Source organism: Rosa chinensis, chromosome 6 (genome assembly GCF_002994745.2).
Source record: "Rosa chinensis cultivar Old Blush chromosome 6, RchiOBHm-V2, whole genome shotgun sequence".
Lineage (NCBI taxonomy): Eukaryota > Viridiplantae > Streptophyta > Magnoliopsida > Rosales > Rosaceae > Rosa > Rosa chinensis.
The window spans coordinates 65,577,434-65,588,876 of record NC_037093.1 but is presented as its reverse complement, the minus strand read 5'-3'; the positions used below and the strand labels follow the sequence as shown (position 1 = coordinate 65,588,876).

The 11,443-nt window shown below is 37.7% G+C and overlaps 2 protein-coding genes across 2 annotated transcripts; one reads left to right on the top strand and one right to left on the bottom strand.

Annotated features, from left to right (window-relative positions):
• Positions 1 to 621: 621 nt before the first annotated feature.
• On the top strand, positions 622 to 2,039 carry LOC112174614. The gene has a single exon (XM_024312421.2). The coding sequence runs from the start codon at positions 738 to 740 to the stop codon at positions 1,782 to 1,784; it is 1,047 nt and encodes a 348-aa protein (XP_024168189.1). The 5' UTR covers positions 622 to 737; the 3' UTR covers positions 1,785 to 2,039.
• Positions 2,040 to 5,070: 3,031 nt separating this feature from the next.
• LOC112174612 lies at positions 5,071 to 10,432 on the bottom strand. The gene is made up of 18 exons (XM_024312416.2): positions 10,116 to 10,432; positions 9,850 to 10,037; positions 9,654 to 9,758; positions 9,472 to 9,543; positions 9,189 to 9,336; positions 9,011 to 9,093; positions 8,512 to 8,567; positions 8,176 to 8,312; positions 7,987 to 8,077; positions 7,823 to 7,888; positions 7,489 to 7,711; positions 7,047 to 7,148; positions 6,780 to 6,865; positions 6,549 to 6,671; positions 6,030 to 6,099; positions 5,850 to 5,941; positions 5,584 to 5,688; positions 5,071 to 5,502 (listed from the first exon to the last, which is right to left on the bottom strand). The coding sequence occupies exons 1-18, from the start codon at positions 10,415 to 10,417 to the stop codon at positions 5,389 to 5,391; spliced, it is 2,163 nt and encodes a 720-aa protein (XP_024168184.1). The 5' UTR covers positions 10,418 to 10,432; the 3' UTR covers positions 5,071 to 5,388.
• Positions 10,433 to 11,443: the final 1,011 nt, after the last annotated feature.

Sequence of the window (11,443 nt, the reverse complement as noted above, 5' to 3'; positions counted from 1 at the left end):
AAGTGAGGCAATCGACTACGTTGACTGCATGCCTCGTATTCAAACCAAAGCTTGGGGCAAAAGGCACAGGTGAATTAATGATGGCATTCATTACGCCCTGAGTTTTAGTTTTATAGATCTGTTTGCATTGACATATAATTCAAGTACTTCAATTCGTATTCGTCTACGCTTCCAAAGTATCTAGAAGGAAAGTTTCACAATACGACTTTTTACCAGCAGTTAACAAATAAGAGTACGACGACATCAAATATTTTTTAATATAATGATATTTCTCTTTTCAATATTATTTTTGAGGATAATTCTACCGAGTTACATAAAAAAAAAAAAAAAAAAGTATGATATTAAGGACGATAATACTAGAGAACTCCTAGCTTCCAACGGTGAAGGTGATACGAAAAAGAACACATAAAGAATGTTTAAAACATGCTTCCACGTATACCTTGTGACTCTACTTGAAGGAAAATGCAGGTACCGTAAAAAACCAAAAAACAAAGGAATGATGAACATTTGTCATGTGAGGTTTCATTGTTTTATAGCGCAAGTAATAATATCATTAGCTTAAAAGTATTAAAAGGCGGCTCCTAAATCCTTCTCATGGTCAACAATCTTTACCATTCTCATTTCTCTGTTCCTTCCTCTACCCCTCTGTTATATAACTATTCTCGTTGCATCTTTCAGTTCCATCTGTCTCTGTTTATCCCTAAACCAAAACTCTCCAAAACAAGCAAGACTCAATCATGGAGGTAGCTATACCAAGCAGACCCACCTTGGATTTCGACTTCAACAGCGGTCGATCTTCGCTTTGCATTACTACTCCTTCAACTCCGAGACGCTTCGGCGACTACAGCTTCTTGAGTGCACCAACCAGTCCATCTCGAATGTCCGAGTTTTACAGAGAATTTGATGAATTCTCCACAGTCAGTAGTAACTGGGAAGAAGAAGATGAGCCTGAACTTGCAGCACCACCCAAATCACCAAAACCAGACGACTTTGCGTTTGATGTTAGCGAGGAGGTAGACAGAGTTTCTCTCTCAGCTGAAGAGCTTTTCGATGGCGGCGTTATAAGACCTTTAAAGGCTCCTCCACCTCCTCAATTCTCAACAAAGAAGATCAATATTCGTCAAGCTCTTTCGCCCAGAAGGAGAAAAGATAGAGATTCATATCCATTCGCGGCGAACAATTCGACCGGAATGGAAACTCCCCAGAAGAGATCAGCTGTTTCTTCACAGCAACAAAGAGGAAGAGAAAGAGCTCCTCCAACCGTGTCTTCTTCAAGCCGCAGATCTTCAAGATCACTATCTCCTTTGAGGGTTTCAGAGTTTAACTGGGCACAAGAAGAAGAAGAGCTAAAACGACAAGCAGCAGCAGCACAGAACAAGCAATTAGCTGCAAAGGGTTCATTAATTTCATCTGCTACTGCTGCTTTGAATAGTTGCAAGGCTTCAAGAAAATGGAGGCTGAAAGATTTTTTGTTGTTTCGGAGCGCATCAGAGGGCAGAGCAACAGATAAAGATCCATTCAGAAAGTTCTGGAATCAGAAAAACGAGCATGCGAAGACCGCTAGCTCCAGCTTCAGATCCATAGACAGCCCGGCCTCTGTTTCTAGTTCAACAAGAAGAGGACCTTCAGCACATGAGTTGCATTACACTGTGAACAAGGCAGTGTCCAATGATATGAAGAAGAAGACCTTCTTGCCTTACAAACAGGGCATTCTAGGAAGATTGGCTTTCAATCCTGCTGTTCATTCTCTTGCCAATGGATTTGGGTCTCTTTCAAGGTCCTGAATCTTCAAAGTTTTCTATTTTATTTATTAATTGTTAAAACAAATTCTGGGTTTTTCTTCTTTTTGTTGTAAAGACTGTATTCTTTTAGTAGGTGTAGAGTTCATACTTGAGAGGAGTGGTGTGCAATGAAAGACATAAAAATCAAAGCTTGGTTGCCCCCATTACTGCTTATACACAAATATATTCTTTCTTTGTTTTCATCTCAAAGTCTGAAATTGTAAGATTATACTGAGAGCATAGATAATTCTCAAATCACAAATCCGATTTTTTGTTCAAATTCTTGTATTGCAGCACATATTAGTTGAAGCTCAACTAAGAAATATCAATTTTGATACATTAATAAACAAAAAAGTAAGACTTGCTAGCTATGGAAGCATAAACCTCCGTCATATCCATTAGAATGATTCCATGAGAAGTTCATGTGATGAAGACAACCTCCACCTAATTAGTGACAGGGCCATGCCACAAAGTTATAAGCAGATAAGCTAGAAGGCAAAAACCAAATATTCTAGCGTCATTATCCCATTAAATTAACAGAACATCTTATATATGAGATGAAATAGACACATTCAGATTAAATGATTCATTGGGTTATCCTAATTCATAAACCTAGAGAGTCAACACGTCATGGAAGGAAGGACAACTGCGTTCGTTATAATCTGGGAGTAATTTAAACGGTTCTAATGGATGGATGTCTATGTAACATGGACGCAACTACTACTAAATTCCAGATAGAAATGGAGCAGAAGAATTGTATTTTAATCGATCTACTTTTAATATCATTTCCTTTCGGGTATACTAACAAAATTTTAAGCGTGTACTAGTAGAATACAAGGGGAGGTAAATGAAAATATTTGTCAACTTCTAGAAGTACTGAGAAAGGTGCAAAGCATTGCATAGACGTCCTTTTCTATCAGTCTGGTTTTATTTAAAGCTTATGTAACTAAACTAGTTTGTTAACTAAACCAGCCAATCATATATCTCTGTCTGTGTGCATGTATAATAGTTTACACAAAAGACCTACATAATGAGGGACATCTAGGCTTAATCAAAGTTAATGAGGGACATCTAGGCTTAATCAAAGTTATCAATTTTGATAGGAGTAATTTCATCTGCAGTGAAGTCTCCAACTAATCGTGCAAAGAAAACCATTTGTTGTTCCAGAGTGAAGTTATTGTTCTCAGTCTCTGTTGTATTATGCTAGATTAATTTACGGTTTCCAAACATTTTATTTTGTGAATACAGAAAATAGAAACTACCTTGCGGAAACCACCTTCTTCTCCTTCATACTCCACAAGAGCAACAGGCAAACTCTTCTCCTTTAAAGCATGGTAAATTGTTTTAGCTTGCATTGGGGGTACAGACTACAAAGTAAAATTGGATTTACTTTCCAAGCCCAATCATGAAGTTCATGAAGCCACTATATACCACAAAGAAGAAGGGGGAATGCTTACTATATATGTCGTCCAATCCTTGGAATAGGATTATAGGGCAACAAAATTTGTCAACAAAGTTGATCGGAACCTATCAAAGTAATCCTTTTCACTGCATGCAACCAATTAAAATTGCCTCGGTTTCCAATCACTCCTATGAAGTAAAGCATCAAATGTCACCTTCCAACAATCCAACTTACCAACAAGATTATCGATATAGCGAGATTCAACTTTGTGAGTTTCTTCTGCCTTCAGGCTTCAGCATTCTTAAGTCAACTATCTGTTCATGGCCAATATGACATAAAACTATTACTTAAATGAAGTCAGTTTTCCCGTTCATAGAGATCACTGCTGGTGGAGAGTTCAGCTGTCTTAATCCCTTGCATATTAAATAGTGTCCAAGTTTGCAGAAACAACCAAATGTTCCTTCTGATATCGCTGTCCACAGAATGAGTAGAAACCCTAGTATAGAGTAAGGCACTCACGCCATACAAGGAAGCTTCTGCCTTGAAGGTGTTTCTAAAAGCAAGAGCAGCTAAGGTAGTGTATCCACCAGCAGATTCCCCTGTAGCACACAGTCGATCCCCATCTACTATTCCTGAATTCACTTAGATAACAAAATCTATATTTACTATGATCGCTTTCTAGGAAATATCATTATTGTTTAGGAGAGAGAATAATACCAAATATCTGGCACAGCTGCAACAGTCATTTACATCAACAATTTCTCATGGATTCGGAGGATTTCTTTGGCCATGGTTGATGAACAATAGTGGTTGGTTGGCCTAGTTTCAAAGACATTATGGGGCCATAGTGTTGTGAAAGCTTTGTCAAACAGAGATTAGGTTTGTCTCCAAGCTCAACCAGATTTCCAACCAATGGAAATGGCTTTGGCCCCTGCGGTAGCCTAACTCTGGTTAGCCAGGACGCAGCAACGCACAAAGACAAGAGCGTGCAACTCAAGAAAAAATCCATCTCTCACTATCTTGGAGATTTCAACTTTCTTTCTCACTATCATGAATCAATCTTTTTAGATGTGGTCCAGGGCAGGAATAGTAAGATCTATTCTAGCTTGCTATGTTCTACACAAATTTGAGCTTGAATACATGTGTATGGGGGCTTTTCTTAATTGCCTCTTGTAGTTGTTTGATATGGTTATAGCTGAACTGAAAGAAAAGAGAGGGTAGGGAAGAATCTGGAAGTTTTACAGATAAAAACAGTGCAAGACTTGCGCTGTAATTGACAGCTCTTGCTTGCTAACAGAATCAGAAGCAGAACTGCAAATAGTTAAGTAGGATATTCACCCTTTATTAAATTGTGTTCATCAAATAATGTGCTTGAAGTAGAAGTTTGTCTTTGTCAATTGTCATCAACTCTGTTTTCGAAACCTCCGTATATTAAAGAAAATAAATAAATAAAAAGACAAAAATAGACATAAGCGGCAGACCACCTTCTAGCGCCTTGGTGAGGCCTAAACGGCTGACTAGAGGAATTTTTTAGAACACTGTATGTAAGAGTGGGGAGGGTGCCTTGCTATGTTCGAATTAATGTCGATCTCAAACTACTAAATAATCAACCCTTCTCCTCCAAGACTCCACGGTAAATTTGTTAGCTGCAGTTGCTGATGCATGGGAACGTAAACTTTTAAGGGTGTATTCTTTAACTACAGTCTGTCCTTTAACCAGACGATTGCTGCTGCCTGGAAACCACATATCCAGTGATATCATCGTTAATATATTCATAATCATGCGATGATCGGGATTGTAACAGCAGGATCTGTGTTATTATTAAATATATGTGATCCTTACAGCTTCTCTACATGATTACAGGAGAAACGGATTGAACGCCGAAAGTTAATTAAAGAAATGGATTGGAAGTAAAATTTTAGTAGTGATGGCGAAGTTGACATCAGATGTACATGTTGCTTTCACTCTTACCACATTTCCAGAACAAGGTATCAATCAACGTAAACATCGCTCACAGGGATGCAGCCATTCACAATAGACAATTAAGTTCAAGCTTGTCTTAAATGTTACCCCTACAAACTAGCAAATTGTTTGTACTTCTCAGAGGGCAGCAGAATCTCTTTAAGAACCTAAGCCTGCAAATCTAGTCCATCACATAAAAACAGAGTAAAAGATTCCAGAATGAGGCACCTCTTTCTTAAATGCTTAATCCAAGTTATCAATTTTGATCGGAGTAATCTCATCTGCAACCTTGAAGTGTCCAACTAAACGTGCAAAGAAAACCATTTGCTGTTCCAGAGTGAATATAATGTTCTCAGCCTGTGTAGAATACAGCATCAGTATAGATCTTTCCAATCATCTAAATTTGCAAATATATAAAACAAAAGAAGTAGAAAATACCTTGCGGAAACCATGTTGTTCTCCTTCATACTCCACGAGAGCAACTGGCAAGCCCTTTTCCTTCAGAGCACGGTAAATTGTACGAGCTTGATCTGGGGGTACAACCTACAAAATATATTGTACTTTCCAATATTAACCTAAAAATCACAAATTATGATCAAATTAATCGTTTCATTTGTATTGAACTCTCAATCTCTGGCTATTACATGGTTAACTGAGGAAAGAGAGACTATGAAACAGACAAACAAATAGCTAGATCTGCTTACCTTGTCTTCCAATCCTTGGAATAAGATTATTGGGCAAGAAAATTTATCAACAAAGTTGATTGGTGATCTATCAAAGAAATCCTGATCACTACCTGCAACCAGTTAAAATTGCCTCAACATCAAATTCTATTAATATAATGAATGACCAAGGAACAAATCAAATGTTATATTTTCACTTACCAACAAGATTATCCATATAATGAGATTCAAATTTGTGAGTTTCAGCCCTCAACATGTTTAAGTCAGCTACCTGTTCACGATCAGAAATTTTCAGTTTTCTAGTTCATACAGAATATAGTATACAACTATACATACAAGGATATTTTAAATAACAGAGGAAAATATTAAAAGAAAATAAGAAAGAACAATTAAACTTTTATCAAGTTCCAGGGAGGAAAGCTACTAAATATAACGACATCAAAGAAACAAATCAGATTTTTTTTTTATATATACAAGATATATTCATGCTGCAACACTACACTTTATTTAACCCATCCCTTATTTCTATTAACTACAAAACATAGCATTGGTTAAGCCAGGCAAGAAATGAATAATAAACGAAGTATATACAAGATATATTCATGCTGCAACACTACACTTTATTTAACCCATCCCTTATTTCTATTAACTACAAAACATAGCATTGGTTAAGCCAGGCAAGAAATGAATAATAAACGAAGTACAATGTTAGGCACTCACACCATACAAGGAAGCTCCAGCCTTGAAGGTGTCTCGAAATGCAAGTGCAGCTAAGGTTGTGTATCCACCTGCAGAGCCTCCCGTAATACAAAGTCGTTTCCCATCTACCTTTCCAGATTCCACCTAGATAGCAAAATATATATTACCATGGCTAGCTGAGTGCCCGAGTCTTCTATCAAATTCATCATCACCATTTTGGATAAGGGAGAGTAAAATGAGTAAAATGCATACCAGATAACTAGCACAGCTGCAACAATCATTTACATCCACAATTCCCCATTTCTTCAACAGCCTTTCACGATATTCTCTGCCATAACCTTAAAAAAAATGTCTAATAAGATAGAAAGAAATAAAAGATTGGAAAGAATGTTGCTGGCAAAACCATTTCTATTAACCATAAATATGAGAAGAATAAGTAAACACCAGAATGATCATAATCACTTTCACAAGAAAAAGAAAACCATAACATTAAATATAAATAGAACGTCAAGAACAAACCAGTGCTTCCACCATAGTTAACATCAACGAATGCCCAACCACGACTAGTCCAGTACTGAACACTTAGATTTAAAATTCCACGTGCTTCAGCTGTGGGTCCTCCTGCATGAATCAAAAGAAAAACAATGCTAAGTTGAACTATACATTCAAGAAAAGGTATCAAATCGACTACAAAGGAGAGCACCCAACTACAGACAATTATTCTTATATTACTTTAATATACTGGTGTAGGTAAGTTTCTGATGAAATGATGTCATAGCCATTACTTATCCCATGATCCCTGTTCTTAGTTATTATTAATAGAAACCTATAAATAACATATTCCTTTAGTTAAAAAGGAAAGGCTCACTTGCCATCTTTGAAGAACATAACTAAATTAGTGAGACAAAAAGTGGCCCCCAGTTTAGGAAGCATAACTATGAAAATTCCAAACTATACATACCATGGCTTTTCAGTAATAGTGGAGGCTTTTCATCCTTAGTTGCTTGGTAGCTAGGATTTGATGGTGGATAAAAGTATGCAAAGGCAGTTTGACCAGGAACTTCTGTTGGGAACTCAATTAATTCAGGTAGGCTGAAGTAGGACTCATATTTTAAGCAATCGGGTGAAGAAGACCAAATAATCTTGAATTCAACTGCTTTTGATTTTTGATCATCTAATGTCACCTGCAACGAAAAACTATTTCAAGATACATGTTGTTCACTTGGTAAAACGATAGTCTTTGTGGGGCAGAATAAAGAGGTATTTGGCGATGGAGCATAAAAGATGGCAAACACCTTAGCAACAGACAATGGATGAACTTCTGATGCTCCTTCCACATATAGGCAATTGAACCCCAAAGTCTGCATGGATAGATGTGGAAATTTAGAATCTACAAATAGTTCAAATACTTACGAACTTTTAACAGCGCAACCAGTGAACATAAGAATTTTGGAAGTACAATATTATCAATATCCGTGAAAGGAATATTAAGCAGGGATAATGAGCCCTGAATATCATCCACAATTCCAAGATATGATCTCCCGTTTTTCCTACAAGCAAATAACCAAAATTAAATCATTTGCAAATAATGATTATAAATTACAAGTCAAAAAAAGATAAATGCAAAATGAGCAAGACTAATTATTACCTATAGCTGCAAGCAATAAGGTTCTTTTGTTCATGGCTCTCAATAAATTCATAAGAATTCAAGCCAAAAACCCATAGTGGTTTGGAAAATTCAGCATCCAAAGAATAAACTGATACGACCTCATTAGTAGACTCAATCTGTTGCCAAAGTGTGAGGGAATCAGGAAAATGTATATGATAATGATGTATGTGTGATGCTAAATTGTTATCCTACTAGAAAGTATGTTCAAAAGCAAAAACTGTTCTTTGATGCCTACATAATGTTATTAAGCAAGAAGTATAGTTCAGCTGTCCAACTAGACAACAATTTCAACCTATGTTATAGTACGGAACTTACCCATTTATAGAGATTCCAAAACCCACCTTTTCTGTCAGTAATGAAAAATAGTTCCCCTGCACAATTGAAGCATACAATGGCAGGAAGCAACCGCAATTTCATCAGCGTTTGACTACAGTAATAGCAATAACTGAAAGTTGTGATACTTGAATAACACTAAGAAATAAATTAAAGGAGTATTAGAAACAGTATTAGAAACGTAAGTGAGCAAATAAAATTCCTTCGTGAAGGGTGGGTTAAAGCCAAGAATTAGTCATGGAAATCTGACCTTGAATTAGTATTGTATGGATATTCAAGATTATTAGCAGTACTTTACAAAGATAGAAGTAGTTCCTTTTTTCCAAATGGGATGCATATATAAGTTTTCTCAGACAGTAGATTTACTGGATGCTTGAGGTTAATCAAGTTCAATTATATCTTATTGACATGACAATCTGATAATAACATATCAAACTTAATTACTTCCTCAACCAAGTAAACAGAAGAAGAAGAAAAATACCTTTTGCGGACCACTTGGGTTCAATTGGAGATTCCTTAATTGCAGGATCAGAGCCAGAAACACAGACTCGTTTTGAGACTTCCCTGCATGAAAGAAGCACAAATGTAACCTTACTAATATAAATATCAGCACAGAACACTAATACACATATTGCCCTTGTCAAACATCAATTGCTTACCCTTTCTCAGATATATACCCAACCCAAAGTTGAGACCTATCCCATGGCATGTTAGGATGGCACCATTCAATCCATGCAAGTCGTTCTCCTTTGGGATCCAGACGCGGGAAGGCATAGAAGTCACATCCACCTACGAGTGTTTCTGATTCTGGATGTCACACGGTGCTCACATTAGTTAAACAACATCAAAGGTATCCAGACACCTTTTTTTTTTTTTTTTTTTTACACACTTAATGTTCGACATATACTATGCACTGAAAAAATAAAGTAATAGAGTCTTTACCCTGAATGTCCTTTCCATCAAGCCTTACTGTTACAATTGTTGTGATTGAATTCATGCTGCTTTCGCGACAATCTACACCAAAGTGAGAAATTGATTTCAAACACAAACGCCTTGTATATGGCACCGAAAAGCGCAGAAGTACATGCTATACTAATCACTAAAGATATGTACAATTAATATACCTTCCCTCACAGTGATAAAACGGTTAAAACGTGCATCAAACACCCCATCAGCATAACTAACAACTGGTCCACCATAATCTGGAGTGAGTGGTACTGGTGAAGAATCTGATTGGCACACATGGTTCATCAGCTTTCAATTCTACAAGTTTGACTTCAAATATGAACAATAACAAGCAAAAGCCTATATAGCCCTTACCTTTGGAGCTTAAAGACTGCTTGTAAAGGCGTTGATCCTTATAATTTGAGAAGACAAGTGTATCTCCTGAAACGCTGAAGGCGCCTCCGCCGTACTCCTGAGCCAGAGTTCGAACCGCGTAGTCCTTCGGCGTGATATCAACCGGTTCGTCTTCCGGTCTCTCCGGTTCTCTCACCAGAACCGCTCGTCTATACACACACACAACTCTTCATTCATCAAAATCAAACACGTCACGGACAGATTAAGATGGATAGAGAAATCGGTACCCGGATTCCGACGGACGAGACTCGAGCCAGATGAGGCGGCCGTGGGAATCGACGGCGGTGCCGCCGAGCCGCTTGGAGGCGCCGGAGACGACATCGGCGGTGATTGGGGACTTCCACGAGCCGAAAGGAGCTGCGATTTTCTCTTGCTTGGCTTCCCGAGAAGATGACGTCATTTTCTGGCGGTGCTGACTTTTGGTTGGTGCTCTGGCGATGAGTCTGAGCCGTTTACTGATGCAGTGGAAGTGAGAAGAAGAAGTAGTAGTAGAGAAGCGAGTGAGAGTCGCGATGGACGAGAGAGCCATTTGACCATCCAACCTCTATTTTTCATTTTATTTTTGGTTTTAATTTAAAATTAACATAAATGAACAATTGGGCCGGGTCTGATCCAAATCAAACACAAATACAGTTTGTCTACTCACTGAATTTTGTACCTAGTTGTGTTCAACTGTAGTTCGGATTCGTTCTCCTCACTGAAGCAATGACATTGAGAGATGATCTCTTAAAAGTTTGGGAAAATAATTGCTTTCATATTCTAGTTGAAGGACACTCTCAACTGGTTATTAATCTTGTAACTGAAAAATGCAAAGCTCCTTAGCGACGTAACTCTATCATTCGAGACATTAGGCATATTGCATCTACCTTTACCTGTAACAACTTTAGCCACATCCTAGTGTAGCAAACTTTGTGGCAAATGTGCTTGCAGCTTTGAGTTATGTTTTAGAGTCAGCTGCCCCCTAGCGTCAGAATTACCATGAACTTCGGCATTTTTGGTGTGGGATGCTCTAGATCCGATCCAGAGCGGAGCTCCGCTTTGAAATTAACGTGTGAAGTTCGAGTTTTGGGTCACTTTTCGGTCGCATATCCACATCTCGACCGTTCAGTTTTTAGGTACTAGTGTATAGATCATCTCTGCAAATTTTCAAGCAAATTGATGATCGTTAAGGTATCTAACTCGCTTAAACTAATGGACGGACTAAATCTGTCAACCTGAACCGTACTAGCTTTAAGGCAATTATCAATGCCTTAACGATCATCATTTTGGCTGAAAATTTGCAGAGACGATCTATACACTAGTACCTAAAAACTGAAGGATCGAGATGTGAATATGCGACCGAAAAGTGACCCAAAACTCGAACTTCACACGTTAATTTTCAAAGCGGAGCTCCGCTCTGGATAGGATCTGTATATATATATATATATATATATATACAGATCTTATCCAGAGCGAGACCTCGCTCTGAAAATTAAAGTGCGATGTTAGAGTTTATGATCACTTTTTGGTCTCATATCCACATCTCGATCGTTCAGTTTTTAGATGCTAATGTATA